General features: G+C 37.5%; 1 protein-coding gene across 2 annotated transcripts in view; it reads left to right on the top strand.

The window, feature by feature from the left end:
* Nucleotides 1–315: 315 nt before the first annotated feature.
* Nucleotides 316–27,359, top strand: part of SLC13A4 (solute carrier family 13 member 4) — a 49,441-nt gene continuing 22,397 nt past the window's right edge. The window contains exons 1-3 of one of the 2 annotated variants that reach the window (XM_074193613.1): nucleotides 316–604; nucleotides 7,921–8,049; nucleotides 24,903–25,039. In XM_074193613.1, coding sequence (XP_074049714.1) covers nucleotides 506–604; nucleotides 7,921–8,049; nucleotides 24,903–25,039 — 365 coding nt within the window. In that variant the 5' untranslated portion in view covers nucleotides 316–505. Of the gene's footprint in view, nucleotides 605–4,123; nucleotides 4,298–7,920; nucleotides 8,050–24,902; nucleotides 25,040–27,359 lie in introns of those variants that run through there. The other variant, XM_074193614.1, reaches the window with a different exon arrangement.

Here is a 27,359-nt window from a genome sequence, read left to right on the forward strand (position 1 = left end):
TTTCTTTAAAAATAATAATAATAAGCTCCCCTGTGATTTTTCTAGAGTCAGTCTTAGGATCAACAAAAATTTCAAACAGCCACCATAACAACAACTCCATGGAAGAAGGCAGTTGCTAAAATCCTGGGACCAAATTCTAGGATTGCCCAAGCTAATTCATTCAAGCCAAAACAAAGACGGAAATCACTATGTCCCAGTTTGTAATCCTTAGCCAATTCCCTTTTCCTGCTCAGAAAACCCTGCTCATCAATCCCACCTAAAGCATTCAAGGGCATAGAGGCCTTGGTACCATTTCTTGGTTTGTTTTTTCTAAAATCAGAGTTAAGACAGAGTCACCCCTAAAATCAGCTACCTAAAAAAGGGAGACAAGAATAATTCAAGGCTTGTTCATTTGTTTTGTTTTCTGTTCATTTTTTTTAACTGGGGAGGAGGGAGAAAGTCAGGATTCTTGCTAAGGGCAAAAGTAGGACTGAATAAAAGGGAGGACAAGGAAGAAGAGTGGACTATGGCTTTTCTGAAGAAATTGCGGAAAGTGAGGAATTTGCTGCTGGTCATCTTTATCCCACTTCTATTGCTGCCTCTACCGATTCTACACCCCAATAGTGTAAGTATCTCATTTGTTTCCTCCCTCCAATGTCTACATGGGCTACAAATGCATGGTGAATGGGAGAAGGGGTCACCATGTCAGATGATGGAAGGGTGGAAACCCTTTTGGATTCTTTTGTAGCAAATAAATGAGACACAATTCTTGGACTTTTGACCATTCCTTTTAAGGAATGAATGATTTGCATTTGAGAGAGAATGCTAAAGAATTTTCCATCTTGAATTGGTCATTCATGCCCTCTTGGTCTGTCTATGCTAACCTAGTGAGATCACAGAGACAGATCAGAGAAAGATGGTTTGAGACAAAGAGACAAAAAAAGTCATTCAGTTCTATAAGACAGCATCTTCAGAGATCCTTTACAAGTTTTGGAAATGGGTAATGATACTCATCTGTAAAATAGGGAGTTGAGCCAAGAAGAACTCTGAGGCCCTTCCAGGGCTAGATCCGGTAACAAATGATGAGCTGGTATTTGTTGGGAATTACCACGTGGCTGCCAGGTGCCATAAGCAGAATGCAAAATGATTCTGAAGTCAGAGAACTTCAGAACCTGGGTTCAGATTCCATCTCTGAGACTTTACTACTTGAGTGACCTTGGGCAAGTCATTTGCCCAATCCCAAGACCCAATTACCTCATCTGCAAAATGAGGGGATTGGACTTGATGTCTTCTGAAGCTCCTTCCAGCTTTAGCTCTAAGATCTATGATCAGAGAAATAGACTAGACCAGTAATTTGTAACCATTTCTGTGTCATGAAACCCTTTGGTTGCCTATGGATCCATTCTCAAAATAACCATTATTAATTATAATTAAAGGAAAACCAATTTTCAGTTAGAGGTTAGTGAAAATAAAGATAGATTTTTTTTCCCATTCAAGTTCAAGGACCCCCTGAAATGTCTCCTTAAATCCCAGGTTAAGAATCATTGGTCTAGGCCTAGAAATGAATAGTAATGATATAGTGAAATGATGTAGAATAGTCACTTTGGTAAATCAGAAAATCATACAAGATGTGAAGCCAGTGGTCCTGGATTCAAATCCCACACAGCAAAGTAACCTTCAGCAAGTCATTTCATTTCTCTAGGTTTTAATTTTCTGATTTTTAAAATAGATGGTTGAACTAAATAACTGTGGAGCTACCTTCCAGCTTTGAAGCTTATGATATTTTATCTTGCTAATGAAAAGATTTAGCCTTCAGGGACCAAATTCAATTCTAGTAAAATTTCTTTGGCTAGAAGGTCAGAGTCTGAGGATCCACTTCTATGGCACTGAGTCACAGTGGACCCCAGAAAGTCAACACTTCTTTGGAATTCTCACTCCAGAGGATACTGTGAGATAAAAATTGAGTGTGGCTTTTTGCCCTGATCTTAGGCACATGATTCATCTGATTATTTTTGTTCTTTGTGGATTCCCTGTCAGTGCTCTTGGAAGCAGAGAAACAAAATACATGGACTAACTAATGACACATTCAAAAACAAAGAAGATCCATCTTGAAGTCCCTAGAGCATGACCTTGACTTTCAGCAGGGTTCATTGGAAACAGATCAGTCAGAGTCCTCTGAGCAAACAGTTTTGGCTCCCCACATTGAATTCCTCTCACTTGCCTCTCCTCCCCCCTCTTCTCCTTCCTTCCCTCTTCAAACACAGTCCTTAGTCCCATAGTCCTATGTAAATTGTGACTCGATAAATTTCCATCAAACTGGATCAGTCCTTTGAGATACTGGATAAGAGAAAAACGTGGAAAAAAAAAACAGATAGAAAAAAAATCACCTTCCCCTTAGCTAAAATAACTTGGTCAGTAAGATTAAGCCAAAGGGGGAAAAAAGTTAAATAGAGGAGATTAGGATGGTTCCTCTTGGAAACAAACTGGCTTAAATCTTTCAATGAATACCCCCAGAGAGGCAGAGAGAAGCTGATTAAGGTTTGGCTGAGATTGGCTGGCAAGGATTTATTGCTGCTCAAACAGTTGGTACCTCTACCCTCCCCATATCCCCTTGCTGCTACCTGGTTTTCTATTTTAATAATAACTTCCATTTAAATAGCTCTTTAAGGTTGAAAAATGCTTTCTCCACAACAACCCTGTGAAATAGGTGGTGCAAATATTTTTTAATTTTTTTAATTTTTAATTTTACAATTTTCCCCCAATCTCCATTCCCTCCCCCCCATCCCCCACAGAAGGTAGTGTTAGTCTTAACATTGTTTCCATGGTATGATAGGGCAAAATATTAACTCTGTTTTGCTAATGAGGACCCGGAAATGTTAAGACACTAAATGACTTGCCATGCATGTGCCTGTACAGCTGGTGTCTGAGGTAGTACTTCCTAAATCCAGTGCTCTGTCCCCAGATGCCTTTCTTTAATCCAATGCATCTGGGGAGGGGGGGAAAAGGAGGAGATAGAAGAGGGGAATACATGGGAATCTATCAAGAAAAAATTAAGTTAGTGTTCAGTCGTAGCCAACTCTTTGTGTCACCAATTGGGGGTTCTTGGCAAAGATACTGAGGTGGTTTAATGTTTTCCTTCTCCAGTTAATTTTGCAAATAAGGAAAATTGAGGTAAACAGGATTAAGTGATTTAAGAATTGGAGACTGGATTTGAACTCAGAAAGATGAGTTTTCCAGACTCCAGACCCAGCAGTCTGTGCCTCCTAACTGCTCAGGAGCCTTTGGGCCCTTTATCAAGAAAATCCCAAAAGGGGTCAGCAAGACTGGAATACAATTAAAATGACTGAACAATGAAATTGAGGGGGATCTGTAATAGTCTCCCCAATTTCATGTGTAGGAGGTCCCTAGAAACTTCTCTCTTGAAGAAAATCATCCTCTTATTCCAAAAGAACTTTACAGTTTCTCAGATTTCTGTTCAAGGGAGTAACCATTGTGGGAGATGATGTGGTCTAACGAAAGGGACATTGGATGTTGTCCTGGCCCTAGTTCTGTCCCTTGGCGATTGTGAGAACTCAAAACAACTTATTTAACTTCTTTTTTGTAAAACAAAGATAATAATACTTCACTGTTACCTCATAGTATTACAGTAAGGAATAACTGAATATAAAGTCCATTGTAAATTGTAAAGGACTCTACAAAGGTCAGCCGTGAATATTATTAGTCAAAAGCACTCTAGGACTGTGTTAGCCAGCCCTCTTCATTCTTTAGCTTCAATTGGATATCTAATTTTTCTGTGACCTAAGAGGTCTTCCAGAAGCAAATGTGATTTGTGACAGACGGGGTGGGAGTAAGCAGAGCTATAGCTCACAATTTTGTTGCCCAGAACATACTGGAAAAGAATAAAACATTCCCTCAAATTTATCATGCAACTTATAATTTAAAAATAATAGAGGTAATTCAGTTAAATGGGAGTGGGAATTAATTTTGATAGTGGCTCACAGATGGATGTGATTAACAATGCTCTGGGTCTGGTAATTTCTATCTCAATTAATTATCCTGGAGGAGAAGAGAGAAAGAGATTACCCTGAGGTAAGATATTAGTTGCTCAATGCTTGTTATGACTCTGGAGATGGGAGATCACATGCACACTAAAGGCAAGAAGGCAGAGAGGTTTTGTCCTTGGACATTTATGTTCACTGGGACAATCAAAAGTAGAGAAAGAAAAGAAGAGAAAAGGAAAAAAAGATAGGAGAAGAGAAGAGCTCAGAGAGGAAAAACAGAAGAGAAATGAGAGAGGAGAAGAGGATGATGAAGCAAGGTGAGGAAAGAATCCCTAGAGAAACTCTGTTTTGACCGGTTTTCAGATTATTTGTGAGTTTTGGTTCTTGACCTTCTGCTCCCCCCTTCTCTTTTATCTTCTTTAACATTCACTTGAAATGTTCATGTTTTAAAAATCTGTATTAATTAGTTCTGAGAGATGTTCTTCAAAACTTTAATTCTTCCTTCAACATGGACTGTATCTCAGGAAAATAGAGCACTAGTATTAATGTTTAGTCCTTGAAATACCCAGATGGATTTATTTACTTGATCTGCCTAAGTCCCCAAGCTACTGATATTGCTACAAAGCTCAATCACAGTGGTCTTAAGGGTGGCACTTATGTGGGAAAAGGGGAGAGGAAGCCACACTGTCTATATTCAGCTTACTTAAGTGTTGTTGAGGAATTTCAGTTGTGTCCAATTCTCTATTATTCCATTTGGGGTTTTCTTGGTAAAACTACCACAGTGGCTTATCATTTTCTTCTCCAGCTAATTTTTACATATGGAGAAACTGAGGCAAACAGAGTGAAATAACTTGTCCAGGGTCACATAGCTAGTAAGTGACTGAGTCTGCATTTGAACTCAGGTCCTCCTGACTTCAGGATCAGTGCTCTATCTACTGCCACCTAACCACTCCCATTCAGCTTAAGTAACCTCCCCAAAAGTAAATAAATTAATCAAATATCATGAAGATAAACTAAATTTAAGTCCAACACAATTTCAGAAGAGCTTCCTTTATTTTTTTTTAGGGAGGTGCTTTTGGTTGTGTTTTTGCAAGGCAGTAGGGGTTAAGTGACTTGCCCAAGGTCACACAGCTAGATAATTATTGTGTCTAAGGCTGGATTTGAGCTCAGGTCCTCCTGACTCCAGGGCTGGTGCTCTATCCACCTCACCACCTAGCTGCCCCTTTGTTTTGCCAACAAATTGAGCTGTTTTTGAAATTAGGAGGTACTTTATATAAAAAAGATATCAGATTATTTGTAAATTTTGCTTCTTGGTTCACTCAGAACTCCTTTAGAATGATATTATGGAAAGAGTCCCAGACTTAAAAACCAAAAGACCTAGGATAGTGTCTCGTTTCTGCTTCTTACTTTCTGTATGACTTTAACACTTCTCACTCGTTAGTCTTCAGGGTCTTCGGGTCAACAATCTTCCTGGAATGATATTGTTTCCTAGATAGAATCACAGAATTTGAAAGTTGAAAAGAACCTCAGTGGCTGCTCTAGATCAATCCCTACACAAAAGGAATCCTGACTCTAAAACCCCCAACAAGTAGCAGCCTGTGCTTGAAGACCCCCAAGCAGAAGGTCTCGCCTTCTCCTGAGAGCATTCCACTTGTGGTCAGCTGTAATTTATAGAAAGGTTTACTGCCATTGAGACTCAATTTGCCCCTCTACAACTTCAACCCATTTGTTCCTGTTCTGCCCTGGGTGGCCACATAAAATAAGTCCAATTGCTTGACACTCATGGATTTCACACAGCCAGCTGGCATTCACATATGTGGTACAGTGGCAAGACTTTTGACTTGGGAGTTAAGGGGTTGGGGTTCAAATCCCAATTTTGCCACTTGTGGAATCTCAGCTTGTCTAGTTTCAGTTTCCTTATCTTAAAAATAAGGGAGCGGATACACATCTAGATCAAAAATTATGGAGTCTAAATACAGACCAAAGCATACTAGTTTCACTTTTTAAAACTTGTTTTATGGGGTTTTTCCTTTTCTCGTGGTTTTTCCCCCCTTTATTTCTGATTCTTCTTTCACAACATGACTAATATGGAAATGTGTTGAAAATGATTGTATAAATATAGCCTATATCAGATTACTGATTGTTAGGGAAGGGGGGGAAGAGAAGGAAGGGAGACAGAAGAACGTGGAACTCAAAAACTTACAAAATGATAAATTGATAGTTGAAAACTATCTTAGCATGTAATTGAAAAAATAAAATAAAATAAAATAATAATCCAAAGAAAAATAAGGGAGCTGAACCTATATCAAATTTCTTACTGTCTTAGGGAATAGGGAGGGCAGAGAAGGAAAGGGAACTCAAAATTTTATTTTAAAAAAGAATGTTAAAAATTATCTTTACATGTAATTGGAAAAATAAAATACTATTAAAAAAATAAATGGGCAGGACTGGATGACCTCTATGATTTCTACCAGCTCTAATTCTATAATGCTATGAATTTTCTGATTCATAATAAAGCTTCCTTTTTCCTGATCTGGTCTAGTTAATAAGACTTTCAACAGTTTGGGGACCAGGTAGAAGAAAAAAACGGGCTACCCTGGTTTTATATAATAAAGCAAACAAAGCAAGCGTGAGTGCCCACCCAGGGAAAGAACACAGATAAAAACTTAGGGCATCTAACTCTTGGACTGTGTGTACCACACATAAACCAAATTTGATGATTTGATGATTTTTGGCAGAATTGACTGGTCTCTTCAATTTAAAATATGTATTTTTTTCAAACACAGTTCAATCAAATAACTAGTAGTGACTAATCAAATATCCATAAGAATTGGCATATTTGAATGCACTCCATCCTAGAGCTGATAGTATCTGAACACTAACTGAAGTACAATTTTTTTTCTTTTTCTCTCACTTTATTTTTCTTGAGGTTTCTCTTTCTTTGTGGGGGAAAGGGGGATTATGTTTAATTTTACAACAAGACTATTATAGTCATGTGAAAATAAACATAAATTTAAGAAGTGACAAATTTGTAAACATAGCCTCAGATCCCTTCCACATTCATCCTGGTTTTGAGTTCTCTCAGTCACTCAACCCATTGACTCCCTGGGAGTTCTCTTAGCTGAGTTTCTTCCTCAGCTTGGAGCTCTCCTGTACTGTATTCCTTATGGTACCACTCCCCTCTTGGATCTCAGAATCATGGGATCTCAGAGCAGGAAGGAACCTCAGAGTCCATGGAGCTCCACCTATGCCTGGAGAATCTTCTTCATAACCAACAAGAACCATTCAGCCTTTGCTTCAAGATTTCCTATGAAAAAGGAACCCATTGGCGCAGCTAGGTAGCACAGTGGATAGAGCACTGGCCCTGGAGTCAGTTACCTAGCTGTGTGGCCTTGGGCAATCCACTTAACCCTATTGTCTTGCAAAAACCTTAAAAAAAAAAGAGCCTATTTCCCTTGGCGTAGTTCTAATTATAAGGAAGCATTTCCTAATATCAAAAATAAATTTGCCTCTAAACAATTTCCACTCATTAGTCCTAGTTCTGTCCTTTGAGTGAGAGCAAGCAGATCTGCTAAGACCCTCCAAAGATGCCAGCTTAGTAGAATACATTAACATACAAAGACAAATTTGACGCAGAAAATCACAGTGGGAATGCCCACAGGAAGCAAAGACATAGAAACCTTCTCCCACCAAAAATGGGGATTGAGGGTAAATGTCCACTCCACATACTGCCAGGTCCTAGTCTTCAGTTGACTTCATCTGTCCTTGGACCACTTTCTATAGTGTATCCCGATTCCAATTTTTAAACCTGGCAGGGCCCCTGTGCCCACCCACTGTCCCAGTCTTCCCTCTAGGTTGTTCTTGGTTTCTAGGGGACGATTGGGAAGGGAGCAGTCATTAATGTTTACTTCAACTAATCTCTCCATTTCCTATCTTGCAGGAGGCAGCCTGTGCCTATGTCCTGATTGTGACAGCTGTATACTGGGTGTCTGAAGCAGTCCCCCTTGGAGCTGCGGCCCTCGTACCTGCGTTCCTCTACCCTCTTTTGGGAGTCCTACGAACCAGTGAGGTTAGACAACAACATGGAACCCTGCTTATATAGGCCTGGTGGAAGGAGAGAGTCAGGATATCTCACAATTAAATCATACCCAATTACCAGTTGAGTAAGGGATCTCTTCATGTTGGGGGGTGGGGAGTACTTATACAGAGCATGAACAGAATAGTGGCCTTTTGTACCCTTCAATTTAGTAAACCTTTGTTCATGCCAGCCCTTCCCCTTGAGGTGTTCAATCTTTCTCTTCTTTAATACTCTCAAAATGTTAAAAAAAATATTTGCCTTTCCTGAATGTTGAGATCCATCCAATTACCACTTTGGCTTTATGCTTAATGATATGTTGCTACTGATTTTTTTTAAATCTTTTTTTCATGTGTCCATCTTCCCCCCCCCCCCCAATTACAGAGTAGACATCTCAGAAACATGCTCTTTTGAAATCAAGTTTCTTGAAAATATTAAGAACAGGGGCGGCTAGGTGGTGCAATGGATAAAGCACCTGCCTTGGAGTCAGGAGTACCTGGGTTCAAATTGGGTCTCAGACACTTGATAATTACCTAGCTGTGTGCCCTTGGGCAAACCACTTAACCCCATTTGCCTTGCAAAAATCTAAAAAAAAAAATATTAAGAAGACAAGAATTGAGCAGTCAGCACTCATTGATCACTTGATGATGTTTCCCAGAATGCACATAATAGTCTTGCAGCTGACCTTAGTGTATATCTATCTGTTCCTTCCTCCTTCTTAGGTCACTAGATGGTTCTTTCTTAGATGCATTTAACCTCAAATCATTGTCTTCTCCTCACTCATTATCCTTAAACTGTCATTTTTTTCTCTTTTTGAGGTATTTTCCACCTTCCTCAACACATATTGTCCAAGCTGCATAAGGTTAAGCATAGATATCTGCGTTTAGATGTCAACCTCAGCCTACATAAAGCAAAGTAGAATTAGATCCCAGAAGCAAAGGGAATGACTATTTTTCTTTCCAAGGATCCTAGAATCACACAGGAGCTCCGAACTAGAAGGGACTTTGGAGGTCATCCAGTCTAACTCGTTCCTAACCAAGATTCTGCTCTGTGGAACCAGTGACAAAAGGTCATTTGGCTTCTGTCTAAAGACCTCCGGTGACATCCAGCCTACTACTTCCCATTTCACTTTTCCATACTTGTAAATTGTTGAGAAGTCTTAGCTTATGTCAAGTACCTAAAAATGGGAAACTTGCAGCTTCAACCCTTTCTTTCTAATTCTGCCTATTGGAGCAGAGTATTTTATAGGACACTCCCTAAAGTACTTGAAGATAGTTATCATTCCCCTCCCCCCACTTTTCCAGAGTAAATACTTCCAGTTGCTTCAATCTAATCTTATAAGGTACCAGCTTCAGTCTCTTCCTCATCCTACTTCACAAATACCATGGTACCTTTAACCTTTCCTGGGTGTAAAATTTAAATGTCTTCTAAAACAGTAGTGTCTGGGACAGCTAGGTACCTCAGTGGATAGAGTACAGTCCCTGGAGTCAGGAGGATCTGAATTCAAATCTAGATGCAGACATTTAATAATTACCTGGCTATGTAACCTTGTGCAAGTCACTTAATCCCACTGCCCTGCAAATAAATAAATAAAATAGCAATGTCAAATTCAAAAGGAAATAGGACCCCTAACCAATACATCAGGATCCCTATAGGCCACATAGTAACTGAGAATTCCATGTATTATTAAGGTTTTTAGTTATTTTGGTTAAATTTGAACCAATTATATTTTAATGTGTTTCAAGCTCCCCTCAGGAGTGTTTGGGATGTGTTTGATACTTCTGGTGTAAAAATCCTAAGAACAAATTTACTTCTGGAGTTCATTCTTCTATTCTTTTTATTAAAAATTGCTAATTTAGGGGTGGCAGTTAGGTGGTGCGGTGGATAGAGCACTGGCCCTGGAGTCGGGAGGACCTGAGTTCAAATCCAGCCTCAGATACTTAATAATTGCCTAGCTGTGTGAACTTGGGCAAGTCATTTAACCCCATTGTCTTAAAAAAAATAAAATTTATTTTAACAAATTGCTAATTTAGAGCAGGAATTTTCCAAATAAGCCAACATTTAATTAAAAAGGATAAAGTTTTTAATTTCATTGTAAGCAGGACAGAGGCCAGACACATGTCCTAGGCTCAGAAGGGAGATGAGACTCTAGAGCTCTGAGAAAGTAAAATCTTTCTGGAAAAGCAGCTAGGTCAGATTCCGATTGCTGCAAGGGAGTTGCTAGGCAACAGTCCAATAAAGGGTCATTGATTGTGAACAGTCAAGAAGGTCAACTCAGTAAGAGAGGCAGGCAGAGTCTGTGGTGGCATCATTGTAAGGCAAGGTGGAGACTAAGATGCTGCCACTCAAAGGTAGAAGAGGAGAGTTATCTAGATAAAATATAAATTTTTTTTCTCCTTAGAAATGCTAAAATATTCATTTCCCTGGTGAGGATGGAGTAGGAAAAGAACAGGAATCACAAATTTACCAGAACTGATTTCCCAGTGAAGTAGTAGAGTGATTAGTTTGGCTTTCACTCTGTTGATTAATGCAGTGGGACCAAGCACATGGGTCTAGCTTTTGTATAAAATGGTAACTTTTCATATGAGGAAACCAGTTCCACACTCATGAACCTCTATCCTCCTAAAGTTATGACTTTGGCCATAGAAAGAACTGAATACAATCCCCTACAGAAAGCCTCTGCTTTATAGTCAAACCAGCCCATGTGATGTCTCAATAATGATCATTGTACTTTACCAATTCAATTCAACAAATATTTACTACAAGCAAAGCAATATGGTAGGCACATGGGATACTAAGACAAAAGGAAAATAACAATTCCTGTCCTCTACTTATCAACTACATTCCTACCTCTGTACAAGCTACCACCACCCCTTCAGAATGTCTTCTTCCCAAGCCTATCAAACCCTCCAAGGACTGACTCCAATCCCTCCAAACTTGACAAAGATCATCCTGTTCACCCCAATTAGAAATGATTTCTCCTTCTTCTGAAATAATCAATAACCCTTCTGCCTGTATGATAAATTTTTATCCATATGTCTTTATCTCTTCAGCTTGATGATAAGTGCATGAAAGGCAAGGACCTTTTGTTATAATGTTTTCCCACTTGGGACAGACTTTATAATAGGAATTCATTATAAATTTCTCAGTATTTTGCTCCCTTCAATCCTCTGAGTAAACAACATAAAATTAGTGTATGGTAGATTAAATAAGTGTGTAACAATATGAAATTCTAAGAATTGTCATGACACGTGTCAGTAGTTTATATGAAAAATACCTAAAGGTTTTAGCTGTTGACTAAAAGTTCAATATGAACCAACACTCCCACATATCAACCAAAAAGCTCATTCTTAAAGCACATTACAAGAAGTTTAATGCCCATAAGAGTAAAGAGAGAGATATCATAGTGTAGAAGATCAAAGGTTAGCTTCAGAGAAGAGCTTTTTAACCTGGGGTCCACAGAGTCCCAAGGAACCTATGGATGGTTTTCAGGGGGGTCATGAATTGGAATTGGAAAAAATTTCTTTATTTTAACTAACTTCTAACTGAAATTTAACATTTCCTTCCATTTTTTTTACAAATTTTACTTTGACTGGGGTCCATGGGTCTCACCCAACTGACAAAGGTAGTGGGATAAAAGGTCAAGTTTCAGTTTCAAACTCTTAACACATACCGGTTCTGTGTGACCTTAGCAAAGAACAACTCTGTGTCCCAGGCAATACTCTATATGACAGCTTAGTTACCTTCTGAATTGACTTGCACAAGTGAAAAAATAAGTATGCATGATAGAAACATCCAGAACCAGGGAGGCAATAATAGTCCATTATATTCTACATGTATTAGACCACTTCTAAAGTAATGTGTTCCTTTTCAGGTGCCACATTTTTCTAAAGAAATATTTATTACCTGGAACTTGACCAAAGGAAAGCAATGAAAATGGTCAAGGAGTCTCATAATAATGTTGTATGGTGATTGGAGATTGGATGTGGAGATGTTATATGGAAAAGGAACTGGGAATGTCTTTGGAGAAAGGGTGAGGAAAGCAAGGGACATGATCACTGCCTTCAAGTTTAAAGGATTGTCATTTGGAAGAGAGATTAGTCTCATTCTATGTAGTTCCAAGGGAGCAGAATCAGGCAAATGACAGGAAGTTTATAAGAAGGTGTACTTTGACTGGACTTTCTGACACTTACTACTATCCCCAAAAAGATTCCTCTATGGCATCAGACAGCTGCTTATATATATATATATCTGTATATGTATGGGTATATGAATATGTATATTCAAAATGAAAAATCATACAGTTTTTAAAAGTGTATGATTTTTCATTTTGAATATACATATTCATATACCCATACATATACAGATATATATATAAGCATGTATGTGTATATGTGTCTATGTGTGTGATCTCATCAATATGAGAATTCTTTCCAAAGAAACAGATTGCAATCATGCCTGCATTTCCTGTCATTCAAATCTATGTCCTCCCACAAGGTGGTAATAGGAGCTTTCCTCACTTTCCCTTAATATCACAGAGATACTAAATTCATATGCTATCCATCACTTATCCTTGGCTCTTGCCATATGACTAACCCATCTTTTCTGTCCATACATTTCCTTCATCCCATACTTAGCTCAAGTCTCCTTCATAATTCTTTGTTGTGGTCTGCTCCTTACCCACAACATGCCTCTCCATTGTCTTCTCATTTTCAATTCATTAGGGCCTATTGGGGGTTCCCTGTGCTCATACAACACTATCAGGAGAGGATCAGTATTAAAAAGATAAGCCTTTGTTTCACTCTCCTCTCTTTTAAACCCCAACAACATTTATATAATCCTTACTTTGTAATTTACAATTAGAATCTGATTTAATCCTCACAACAATCTTGAGAGGTAGGTAATGTTATTATACCCATTTAATTAATAATAATCATCATCATCATAGCTAACATCTATATGATGTTGATTATGGGCTAGATATTGTACTAACCACTGCAATTATTTGTTCATTTGATCATCTCAAGCTCTAGGAAGTAGAGGCTATTATTATACTCATTTTACAAATGAATAAACTGAGGTAAAGAGAGGTTAAGTGATTTATCCATGGTCACACAACTAACACATGTCTGAGACCAGGATAATATTAATCCATTATTATATTTTATTATAGTGTATAGCACTCACCAGATTGGGTCTTCTCTGTCATTTTTCTGTATCCCTCACCCTTAGGCATTCAGTTATAAATTCTCACTTTGGCCACTAAGTAAAAGATCCCTTTCTGGTTTATTGCTTTTTAATCTTCCATTATTGCAGTTTAATCTAGGGGGAGGAAATTAGATAACTAAACCTCAAAAACTGTTATTTAATTAGGAAAAAAAATTGCAAATGAAAGATAACCTAAAGGTCTCTATGAGGGAGGCTTTTATGTCTGAGTTTTGATAGCTATTTCTAAGTATGTCAGAGCTCCCTACCTTCTCAACTTATTATGCTGTTCCCAGGGACCTTTTCTTTCAATCCCGAAGGCCACCTTCAAGTAGAGATAAATATTCTTGTTAAAACAAAAAGAAAATATCAAAAATTAGATAGCAAAGGTGCCCGACATCAAGGCCCTGTTAATTCTCCTGACATGCCTCTTTCTTTCTAATCACTTGCCATAACTTAGGATTTTCATCCTCATCTAACCCTGAGCTATTTGGGTGAACCAGTTTCTACCCTGTCCACTTTCTGTACACCTGACCTTGCTCTTACTTCCTCTTTTCTCAACTTGCACAACTGTTGTTATCAGTCTATCACTTAGAGACAGCCCTCAACCCAGTGTGACAACATAACTTAGACCCAAACCTTAGACCCTAACCAGGAGGAGATATGGCCTGTAGGAAAAATGTAGGTTATAGCTGATAATGACTCCCCTAAGAAGGGTGCCAGATGAAATGATGATCAATAAGGGATAGGGACTTTGCCTGTTAAGACTTTATTAGGGGGTAGCTAGGTGGCCCAGTGGATAGAGCACTGGCCCTGGAGTCAGGAGTACCTGAGTTCAAATCCGACCTTAGACACTTAATAATTACCTAGCTGTGTGGTCTTGGGCAAGTCACTTAACCCCATTTGTCTTGCAAAAATCTAAGAAAAGTTTTTTTTAAAGACTTTATTAGTGCAGAGAAATCCTGAATTAAGAAACTCCATCCATATAGGAAGTCTGACATCTTGTAATCTTAAAGAGTTGTCTACTGCAACAAAAAGTTAAGTGTTTTGCTCACAAAGCTAATATGCTTTAGGGGTGAGAATTGAACCCAGATCTCCCTGGCTTTAAAGTTGTGTCTCATCTTCTGAGCTATGATGCTTCTCAATCATCAATAAACAAAAAAAAAAACACCAATAAATTCCTCCATCCATTTCAGGACCATTCAAAAAGGGACCTTAAAGCCAGCATGGTCTCTGGTAAATAAGAGAACATGTGAGGTATCAGAATTTGGAGTCAGGAAGATCTGAGTTCAAAATCTACTACAAACATTTACTAGTGGTTTGACCCTGTTTAACTTCTCTAACCTTCAGTTTCCACATTTGTAAATAGAGAAAATTGGCCTCAATGTCCTCAGAAGGTCCCTTCCAGTTTTAATGCTCCTATGATCCTATTCTCTGTTTTCAAGAACAGTTGTCCTGAGAAGCAGGGCAAGGAGGGAGGATTTAAGAATCATTAGACTCCTAGAAAACATGACCCAAGTTCTAAATCTGGATGTCATATATCAAAATTCTGGGCAAGTAACTTGACCTCTTTCTGTCTCAGTTTCCTTCTCTGTAAAATGAGGAGAGTAGATTCAATGGCCTCCAAAGTCTATGGTCCTATGATCCTAAGAAACCAGAAAAGAAAACTGCTTAGCTCTACTAGAACCAGGCAGCAAAATGAAAATGGAATGAATGGTGAATTTCTGAAAGACACTATTGGACCACTCTGCCTTTCATAGCTTTCAATCTAAGCTGAAGCCCCTGTGGGGCGAGGGAAATCTAATTCCTATGGACCCTGTAGCTCCTATATTCAGAATCTAACTCCTCCCCACTCCCACTGTGCTGGGTTTTTTTTTACAGTTGTAGTAGTTCAGTGGACAATCAAAGAAATTATGAGCTTTTAATAATCAATGCTTCCTGATATATCCCTCAAAAAAGAACAAAGTCATAGTATCCTTTTTTAAGTCTTTATTTATACCATTATTCACGTTGTCTTCCCTGGGTAGAGAGGAACCAAATCCAGAGAATGTAGAGCCTAGAGAAAATTGACCCGATGCCCCAAAACCTGACTGAATATTTGGATATGGAGAACTCAATCCAAGAACAAAAATGGTCCTTTAGGACCTACATCAGGGAAACATTCAGATGCACAGAATCTGTTGAATCAGACAATATAGTGCTCCTCTTTCTTTCAAAGACTCAATTCAAATCCTGAAGCATGAGTTTGCTCAAACTATCAACTCCCCAATCCCAATAGTCTCAGGGATTTCATTGACTTCTCTACAAATAGCTCAAGGGCAAGTCCATGAGAATTAGGAAGACCATATATATCCAGCTGGCCCCCATCAGCTGAAAGGAGGACTCTACCATTATCTAAGGAGCCCATGCTAATATGAGGGACACACAGTTGGATTTCAGAGGTAGAGAGCTGTGCTGTTGTTCCCTCATCCTGCATTCATACTGCAGAACACTCAGTACCAACCAGCCTCCTCTCAGAGAAATGTTCCATTCTGAGCATGCTAGGGTGAGCCCTTCTAGAGCATCAGAAGACAAGTTCAGCTCTCCTCACACCGGTAGTTTCCCAGATGAAAACAGTTCTTCATCATCATCATAATCAACTCAGACATTTGATGATAGGATCCTAAATTGAGAATAGGAGTCTAGCTGGGTAAACTGAGACTTGAGAAGGTTAAGTTATTTGCCCAAGTAGAGGTAGAAAGCAAGTAAGAGTGAGTAAATAAGAAAGAGGTGCAACAGAAGAACCTGAGTTCAAATCTGGTGTCAGATACTTATCAACTATGTGACCCTGGGCAGGTCACTTAACCTTATTTCCCTCAGTTCCTCATCTGTAAAATGAGCACACTACTCCACTGTCTCTGCCAAGAAAACCCCAAATGGGGTCACAGTGTTAGCTATGACTGAAACAACTAAAAAGCAACAAAAAAGTAAGAGGTAAAATGTGAACACTGGTCCTTACTCCAGAAGCAATGCACCATGCCCTATACTATGGGCAGATAAAGTAGCCCCAACATATCCCAATTCAATTCAGTTACTCAATATTAACAGCTGGAATTTATAGAAACACTTTAAAATGTACAAAGCATCTTATTTGCTCCTTACAAAAACCATATGAGATAGGCATTGTCCTCATTTTACAGATGAAGAAATTGAGGCTGAGAGAGGTCAAGTGATCTATCTGTGATAACGCATGAGGCCCCAAACCCAGCACTTTGCTCACTTCAATGTGGATATTATTAAATATTCATTTAGGTATTTATTAAATACCTATAGTAAAAGCATACAAAAGATAGAATGCAATAGCAGTCAGAAATGAACCAACAAAATGCTATGAGGAAAGTTGAGGGAGGAATGAAGGGGGAAGGGGAAGGAGAAGGAGAAGGAATTGGGGTTATCCTTTGGGTTGAGACTTGAAGAAGGGAAGATTTTCAACAATCGTATGTAGAAGAGAGTTTATTCAATAGGGTAGAAGCATGAAAAAAGTCTTGGAAACAAAACAAGGGCAGGATAAGAATTACATATAATATATAGATAGATAATATATATATATATATGTATATATATCATGGGAAGGAGAGTAATGACTAGACTAACCAACAGGTTAGAGCAAGATAACAAGGAGTCTTCAATGCCAAGATCAGGAGTTTATATTGTAATAATCAATGAGGAACAGTGGGTGGTTTTGAGTGCAGAAATGATGTGATCAAAGATTAATCAGGGAGATTAGGTAGGAAAAAGCCTGAAAGAGATGAGAGAACTAGGAAGGTGCCAGGATAATGAAGAAGAGGAACTAGACACAAAGAGATACTGTGAAGACCAAATTGGAAGAATTAGAGAATTGATTGGACATCTGGAGTGGGGGGGAGATGGAAAAGTCAGAAGTGATTCCACATGACCTCCCTCAAAGAAATCCAGAAAGAGTCCCTAATCACAAATAATTCCAAAAAAAGTTCTCCTGGTTGGGGGGTGCCCCACACCAACCACCCATTTCACAGCCCCAGTTCACAATAATCAGATCAATACAAAATCTAGTGATCCTCTATTCTGTTGTAGTCTTGCTATGGGCACACTGCCTACCTCAGCTGGCACCACTGTTTAATCAATCTAGCTGCCGACCTTCACAATCCCAAGATCCCTATTGCTTTAGCAATATCATCACCAGAGATCTCCAATCCACAGGTACTCCATCGAGAACAGTCAAAAAAAATTTAATAAGAGCCCAAGATCTGCCTCTAATTAACAATGTGACCATAAACAAGTCACCCTCTCTAGACCTCAGTTTCCTCATCTATAATCTATAAATGATTTCTTTGTTTTCTGTGAATCATGATTAGAATTATTCTAACCCTTCCAGAGAGAAAAACAATTCAAACTGTCTAAAAAATTTGTAGACTACAAGGATATGTTTCAGAAAAAAAGCAGATTGAGATATCCCCCACCATCCCCAAAACTGCCCTATAGACTTAGAGCAAAAAATGTCAGAGTCCCCACTTTAGGGACTATCACTGAAATAATTTAGAGATGTCATTCACCTCTCAAAAATATTATTAATAATAATAATATTGATATTGTTAATATGTTTGTTTTAATAATGTTTGTGTCATGTTTTAGGGTTTGCAAAGTATTTCACATATATTCTCATCTGACCATCACAACAAATTTGTGACAGCATAGGTCTCCAGTTTACAGATGGGGAAACTGAGATTCACAGAAGTTACATGACTTGCTCAGAGTCAGACAGCTAATAAATTGTATCTGAAGCATTGACTAAATTTGAATTATATGCCAGATATAATTATCCAGCCTTCTCCTTACTCTTGTACACATTGGGAGTGGAATAGGAAGGTGATTATATTAATGAGAAGGATCAAACTGCAGGGAGGGTGGTATAGCAACTTCCAGCCTCAATTCCTTTGGAATTGGAAAGTGGAAGAGGAAAGTGTGGAACTGAAACTATAACCCGGAAACCAATAATTTGTGGGTCTGAAATAGATCAGTTGGAGGTCTGTACCCTACAAAGACCATTTCCCTCAGAACCAACTCCCACTTACAATTTCCTCTCTGACACTTAGAGAATGTCCACCACTTGAAGCCTTGAAGAATTGTGGTACAGTATGAATTATATAATTGTAGTATTTTAATGCTGGAATGGACCTTAAGTGTCATCTAGTCCAAACCTTTCATTTTTCAAATAAGAAAGTTGAGGTCTAGAGACATTGTGACAAACCTAGGATCACATGGCTAGTTAGTGGAAAAACCAGGAAGGTAAAAGCCACATCTCCTGGCTCCCAGTACAGTGATCCATCCATAATACCAGACTGTAATATTTTTAAATAATCAATGTTTTATCAGAAGTTTTTCCTGACATTTTTTATTTTAATGTGTCATAATGATCTTAAATGAAATGTTATTTCATCAGGTTTTTCTGCCAAAATAAAGTTTCATTTTTTTTGTAATTGAAATCAGTGCAAAAGAATTAAACTTAAATTTATTTTAGAATGAATGTTATGTTAAGTGCACATAACTAGTAGCAGCTGCTTGGAACTACCTACTGTACATGAATGTTGCGTGGTCGTTGGTATGAGTGGAGTTGGGTGGGGTAAGTCTGGTATGATTTCTTGGAGGAGGAAGATTTCTAGCTAAGATTTGAAATAAAAGAGAAAAATTGGCAGAGAGATAGCTCTCATGGGAAATGGGAAGAGATGATGGTAAGCAGAATTCTTTAGAGGAAGCAGACAGTCTGAGATTAGGATAAATAGAGGTTTTGTTATATTTGAGAGAAAGTACATGACTTGGGCATCCAGGTTTTATAGTAGCTGTAACTAGGATCCTCAATTATTGTGTAGGAAGGAGAACGTGGGATCAAAAAACACTTCAGGAAGAATACAGAATCATAGAATTTTAGGGTTAGTTATACCTTGACTATCCGTTAGCCCCTGAGAAATCCTCTCTGTTGTGTCTTTACTAATGGTTAGTTTCTTTAAATTTCTCTCTAAATACTTCCATTGAATCTAAGTGCCTCTTAATCAGCCCATTTATTGTTCCACAGAAGAGCCTATTCTTTAAAAAGTTCTTCCTCATGTTAAGCAAAATTTAATCTGTTGAAACTTCCATCCACTGATTCTGGTCATGTCTTTTAGACAAACAAAAAACAAAACCAGACTGTTTCCTCTTCTATGTGCAGGCTTAATAAGACACTGGGGACAGCTACAGTGCATAGGATTCTGGGCCTGCAGTCAGAAAGACTTATCTTACTGAGTTCAAATCCAGTCTCAGACTCTTACTATCTGTGTGACCCTGGACAAGTCACTTAACTCTGCCTGAGTTTCCTCATCTGTTAAATGAGCTGGAGAAGGAAGTGGCAAACCACTCCAATATCTTTGCCAAGAAAACCCAAGATGGGATCATGAAGACTCAAACACAACTGAAACAACTGAACAACAACAATTAAGATACTGGAGGCTGGTTATCATATTATACTGTAATATCTTCTCTAAGGTACAGTGAAAAGAGATCTGAGATTCTCGTTAAAATCCTGATTCTGTCATTTAGAACTTGTGTGACCATGGGCAATCCTTATATATAAAATGAAGGGGTTGGACTACTTCAATTGAGCAATAAGAATTTATTAAGCACTAACCATATGATAGGTGTTGGGAATACAGAGATAAAAACTAATTAGTCTTTGCCCTTAAAGATTTTACATTCTATCTGAATGACCTCTAAGATGCCCTCAAAAAAAGGCTCTGTGGTTTAATTTATAGATAAGAGGAATGCTTAGGTTGGAATCCTACCTTCGATAGTCTTTTTAAGCTGTGTGAGCCTGGGCCAATCACTTAATCTCAATGGCCCCTAACATCCCCTCCAGCTTCTATTCTATGATTCTACATTACCGTGATTCCATTTCTAAATCTAAGATTACAAAATTCTGTGATTCTTCAGATTCTTAAGAGGATATCATTGACATAGCTTGCTTTATTGAACTTTGGAGATAATTGTGTTTTTTTTACAGATTGAAAGTTTATGGCAGCCCTGTCTCATATGTCTATGGGCACTATTTTTCCAAGAGCATATATGCTCACATTGTATCTCTGTGTCACATTTTGATCTTTCTCACGATATTTCTAATTTTTTCATTATTATTTCATAATTATTATTCATTATTATTATTATTATATAGTAACTTGTGATCAATTATCCTTTTTGTTACTCTTGTAATTGTTCTGGAGCACCACAAGCTGCCCATATTTAATGACCTAATGATAAATTCCAAGAAATGTCTGTACTTCTAAATCTCTCATGACCCTGCTCTGATCACTTTCTTCTTGACATAGTTGAGTCTATTTTTCACTGACCCTCTTAAAAAGTAGCACCCAGAGCTAGACACAGTATTCCAGATATTATCTGACCAGTTGGGAGAAAAGGGGAAATATTTCCCAAATGCACACTGGATCAACCTTTCCTGGATCATTTTCTCTCCACGAGACACAACAATGTTGAAATTAGGCCAATCAATAACCCTTCATTGATTGCTAAGTTTTAAGTGAGAGGAAGAATCACATGTCTCTGATTTGAAATCAAAAGCTAAAAATGATTAAGCTTAGTGAACAAGTCATGTGAAAAGCTGAGAGAAGCCTCTTATACCAACCAATTAACCATCTTGTGAATGCAAAGGAAACATTCTTGAAGAAAATTAAAAGTGCATTTTTTAGAAATAGTGTTTTTTTAATTAAGGCATGCACATTGTTTTTTAGACTTAATACTATTATGGGTAGCCACATGGCATAGTGGATAGAGCACTGGACCTGGAGTCAGAAAGACTTATCTTCCTAAGTTCAAATCCAGTCTCACATGGACAAGTCATTTAGCTCTGATAGCCTCAGTATCCCCCTCTGTAAAATGAGCTGGAGAAGGAAATGACAAACCACTCCAGGATCTTTGCCAAGAAACCCTCAGGCATGACTGAAAAAAATGACTCAGCAACAACTACTGTACATTTAATAGACTACAGTATAGCATAAATATAAGTTTTATATGCACTGGGAAACAAAAAAATCATGTGACTTACTTTATTATGATTTTTGCATTATTGTGGTAGTCTGGAAGAAAACTTGCAATATATCCAAGGTATGTCTATACTTCTAAATCTCTCATGACCCTGGTCTGACCTTTTTTTTCAACATGATACAGTCTATTTTCAATGTCCCTCTTAAAAAGTGGCATCCAGAGCTAGACATGGTACTTCAGATATAGTCTGACCAATGGAGAGAACAGGGGAGATATTATTTCCCAAAATGGACATGGTTTTATCAATACTACCTAATTGCTTCCACTTAGAAAATCATTTCTTAGCTAATTCAAACAAAGACATTGTGAATTTATGTCAAATCAGATCTTCCTAAGCCATTATTTTATAATTTTTTGAAATTAAATATTGGATGTATTTATTAACATTTATTTATTATTAAAATGGAAGACATTGATGCTTACTGAATTTCCTTATTTTGACCTGTCATTCCATCCTGATGAGACCATTTTGGATCTTGTCACCCATTCTATTAGCTATTTTTATCATATACAGCTATGATATACATGCTTTCTTTGTATTCTACAGATATTGAACAGATAAGAAGGACAGTACCCTGTGACATGGAATACTAGAGATCTGATATTTATGTATAGGCAAGGAAATTGTTTACCTTGGTGGAATGTTATTTGAAGAAAGGGACTTTCATTTTTGACTTGTCAAATCTGTCACATGGCCCATGTTTCATGAATGCTTCTTGATTGATTCTTGGAGCTATGTGTATAGAGACTGAGCTCTACATTGCTGTTTGACCTTTGTTTTTGAAGAGGACAAATGACATTATGGATGATAACTTGACTTGCATATGAATTCTTCCTAAATCAATGAAGTTCAGTAGCAGAACAATAGTCAAGGGACTAGTGTAGGTATACTTCACAGATTATTGTTATTATTATTATTAATAATGATAATAACTGATTTATTTAGCAATTTGAAGTTTACAAAATGTTTTACTGAATATTAATTTGGGCCTCATGAAGTAGGCATTCCAGATATCATTATAAAGGAAAACAGGTTCAGGGAAGCAAAGTGATTTGCCCATAGTCATATGGCTAGTAAGTACTGGAGATGAAATCTGAAACCAAGTCATCCTGAGTCTAAGCTCTATATTCTATTCACCAATCCAAGCTCAACACTGAGCTCCTTGAGGATTCCAAGAACAAAAATTCAATTCTAGTTCTCTCTTTACATTGCTGACAGGTGGTGGTAGGGTCCCATTGGTGTAATCAGTAAGACCATTGGATTTAAAATCATAGCACAGTTCTGAAAGCTAAAAACTTCTAGGTACTAGCAAATTGGAACTTAGATATCAAGATTATGACTGTGAAATTGAAAGAGAAGGAACGAGTTGAAGAAATGCTATAGAGAATGCTTAAGTCATAGCCATAGCCTTCAGCTTTGTCTGGGGTGCCCGAGTAAATTCAATTGCTTTTGGGACTGCTAGGTATTTCCATTTTCCAGAAGCCATAGCCCACATATCACCTCTAATACCTATATTGGACTTCCTGAAGGGCTGTCAGAGTCAGAGCAGTATTTTGTGATGAAAAGTGCCAGTATTTTGAGATAAAAATGATAATTACCTTCAAAATAAATAGTTTGAAGGCAGCCACTTCAGAGAACCAAGAGATAGAAGAAGCATGGTCCAATCAGTTGGATATCCAAAAAAAAATGAGTTCTCTGTGGGTCAGTCTTTTATAAACTAGAGTTGATACTACTGAATTACATGTCAGGAGTATAGGAAAGTAGTATACAAATAAAACTAGTAATTAGAAAGGAATCATACAAAGTCAGAATAGAACCTCAGTCTATCTGCCTTCTTATCTGGTGTTTTTTTCATGCTAGGATGCAGGATGAGTCCTAGAGGACTCTTCAGATGGTTGTTTAGACTATTTCTAAAGCCATTTCAATGACATTTTCATCTTCCTTCAGGAGACTAACACTTTGATGTTGGCCTAAGTCATTCAAGTCACCAGCAGAGGGAAGATGGATTCTCAAAAAAAAAAAAAAAAATTACTGGGAAAACTGGTTCTTCTAGTGAAGAACCAGTTTTCCCAGTAATTTTTGTCAAATGTTGAGTTCTTGTTCCAAAGTCTTGGATCTTTAAGTTTATCAAACATTAGACTATTATGGAATCTATTCCACTTCTCCATCACTTCTCCATTTTTAGTCAGTACCAGATTGTTTTGATGGTTACCACTTTCTAATATAGGTTGAAATCTGGAATTCCTAAGCTGAGTTTCACGTTTTATTTTTCATTGATTCCTTGTTATTCTTGGGTCAAAAAACTTCTCTTATTTAAAATTTACCAGGAAATTCCCATTGCATTCAAAGTCTTCCAAAATATGTCTCTAATCCACCTTTATGTCATCTCCTCTATGTATTCTACATTCCAATCAATCTGATTTACTCACCATTCTACCTTCATTACTACCTTTTCCAAATTCTGGGTTTTTGGTCATGACATCTCCAGTGCCTGAAACATTCCATTTCACATTTCCCCCCATCTTGGACTGTGGAAGTCCTTTCACTGCTCCAGACCCATTTTGCCCATAAAACCATTCCCTGATTCATTCTTTTCCCAACATACAAAATCTCTCACTCCTTGAATTTCTCATATTGAGCCCTTATGCATCTATTCACTTTCCCTTGTGTCAAAATTATTTTCATGTCTTTACCACTTATCACTCACATCCTCCATTAGATTATAACTTTCTTGAGAGTAGGATTCATGTTGCAACTCTCTCAGTAGACATGGAGTCAGATAGACCTGAACTCAGCCAGCCTCAGACACTTTCCAGCTATGTGATTCTGGACAAAGAATTTAACTTCTCTCTGCCTCATTTTCCTCTTTTATTTTCCTCTTCTCAGGCTGTCGTGATGATAAAATGAGTGCTTTACAAACCTTAGAGAGTTGTATATATGTTAGCTATTCTTATTCTTGTACCACTGTAGGTGGTACAATGGATAGAAGGTTGGCCATGAAATCAGGAAACCTCATCTTCTAGATTTTAAATCTGTCCTCAGACACTGGTTGTTTGAGCTTGGGCAAGTCACATGACCTCATTTATGTCATTTTCTTCATTTGTAAAATGAACTGAAGAAGAAAAGGGCAAACCGCTCCAGTATTGTTGCCAAGAAAACCACAAGGGTCAGAAAGACTGAACTGAAAAAATGATTCAACAACAAAAGTCTTTATTAACATTCTCAGACTCTAGCATAGTACTTTACATATAGCTCTATTTCAACACTTCCATGAATAAGTAGACATACTCCCATCAGTGCTGCTCACAATTCATCCATGACTTTGCATCCTGTGTGGTTCTTCTATATTCTTGTCTATGTTGTCCTGTAAATTCTCTATGAAGTATCTAGATTTAGAACTAGAAGGAACTCCCTTCCCATTGAGAAGAGAAATCAGTCAAATCAAGTTCCTAAATATTTACTGGAAAGTTAAAAGAAAGTCTCCAGAAATCCTTATCCTTTTAGATGATTGGACTCTGTTCTTGTCTCCCTACAGGTGGCTGCAGAATATTTTAAGAATACCACCCTACTTCTGATGGGAGTTATCTGTGTGGCAGCAGCAGTGGAGAAATGGAACCTACACAAAAGGATTGCCCTACGTATGGTCATCATGGCAGGAGCCAAGCCCGGCATGTAAGACCTTAGGCTACTTGTAGATTCCTGCCTACAATAAGCAGACTTTATTGATGTGATGCCTCTCCTCCTTTGGGACATTGTCTAGAACATGCACTCTATTTTTCTAGGAATGGGAATGGATTTGTTTTGATCTTTCCATACTCATTCCTACCTTATTCCCATTATGACCAGTAACATGCATCATCAAGATGACAATCAACCATTGAGGTGGTCATGAAACTGACACTTTTTCTGCATGAAGAAAACTTGGGCACATAAGAATTGAATTCAGAGATGGAGTGGAGCCAGCTTAGACCAGCTCTCTATGATTGTTAAATGTTCAGAGTAAGCATTTACCCCTCAGAAATTAGCAAAAGTGATAAATCAAGGCTTGGGTTTTTTCCTTTCCATGATTTCTAGACTTAAGAAGGTAATGGAGGAAAATGTTAATAATGCATTAATAATAATAATAATAATAATAATAATAATAAATTCAAAAGTAACAAAAATAGTGTAAAAAATTAACACAATGTCTAGGATACATAACTGTAGTTAGTAGTTTCCACTCTTAAGCCCAAATTCTATGTTCATATTTATGCTTAGAGGGTGCATAGGATGTATAAGGTCAACAATTCACTACCTTCTCCCTCAAGTAACATTTTTTCTGTTTTGCCATTTCTAAAGTCAGAAAGACTGTTTACTCATTGACAAGCAAGACAAACACTTGAATGATGCCTGAAAAGGCACTAGCATTGCCTCATGTTAGATCTACCAGATAACCAGCATTGCTACTTCCACTGAATAGTTGATCTTTATCACTTGTTTCTCTTTTTTTGTAAAATGTGCACAATAAGAGAAGTATCTTCTAAGTATATAGAAAATATTAATTGGATTATTTCCTAAAGAATTTTGAACTCTTTTTAATTGTTTTTGCAGGGTAGCCACAAAAAAATGTTCATCCTAGATTAGATTCTCCTAGATCCATTATCCATCTGTTTCTGGATCATTTCCACTCCCCATTCCCTACTTCCTCCAACATTTATTATTAGCTTATGGAATATCAAAAATCATTTGGATGTCAGCCTACTCAAAACACCTTTAGAGCATTGGCCTACCCAAGTAATAATTCAGAAATTAGATATGCTGCCTATCCCACTCCACCAAATTACATTATATTTTTGTCTATCAAATAATAATGTCATATATCAAATCATATATGCCTTACAAAAATATATACTCATCTAGTCACAACCTTATATAATACATCAAAAACTCAAATAGAATGATTTTTGAATTTTACATAGTCCTGTTCCTCCCCATTAATGAGTGTAAATGAAGAGTGAAACAGGAAGAATTTGACTTTATAGTGATCAGTAGTTCAGTGAGAAAAACAATAAACTGCATACTGGGTTCCAGATTCTGTTTTCTACTCGGTTACTGAAAGACTTTAGCCATTTTCTCTTTATATTTAAGGTCTTGGAAACATTCAAGTTCAAATTTAGCCTCAGACACTTACAAGTTATGTGACTCCAGGAAAGTTACTTAACTTCAATTCCCCTCAGTTTTCTCATCTGTAAAATGGGAATAATAATAATAGTACCTACTTCCCAGAGTTGTTATAAGGATCAAATGGTATTATTGCAAATCACTTATAGCAAGTACCTGGCAAGTGATAAGCACAACATAAATGTTAGTTATTATTACTTCAATAGTAATACCTTACTGAGCTCCTTCATGAGGATTTTTAAAAATTATCCTTTGCATGTGTTCACACACAAGAGAATCATATGACTCATGTCTAGTGAACAAATCTCATGTTATCAAAATATTATCTATGTAAGGAAGGACTTTGCCTTGCTTAAGACCATTAATTCTTGAAATTATGTTTGCTGGCTCTCTGGTATGAAATGCAATTCCAAGTTTCAGCCTAATAGATATGTACTATCATTTACTAGACAGGTGACACCTTATCTATACAGGTGTCTGAATACAGGCTAAAGCATACTTTTTTCCCCTCACTTTATTTTTCTTGAGGTTTCTCTTTCTTTGTGTATGTGTCGGGGGGAGGGAAGAGATTATGCTTACTTTTACAACATGACTATTGTAGTAACGTTTTTCATGGCTATACATATTTAACCTTCACCAAGTAACTTACTTTCTCAATGGGGACAAGGGGAGTAGGGTAGGAGAAAGGGATAGAATTTGGAACTCAAGGATTTGGAAGTTAATGTTGAAACTTGCTTTTGCATGTCATTGGGAGAAAAATATTAAAATAAAAAGTAAAATTTTAAAATTCTATAGATTAGGACCATCCAATGAAAAAGCTATTGAACAATCT

The sequence above is a fragment of the Macrotis lagotis genome, chromosome 7 (genome assembly GCF_037893015.1).
Source record: "Macrotis lagotis isolate mMagLag1 chromosome 7, bilby.v1.9.chrom.fasta, whole genome shotgun sequence".
In the NCBI taxonomy this organism is placed as follows: Eukaryota; Metazoa; Chordata; class Mammalia; order Peramelemorphia; family Peramelidae; genus Macrotis; species Macrotis lagotis.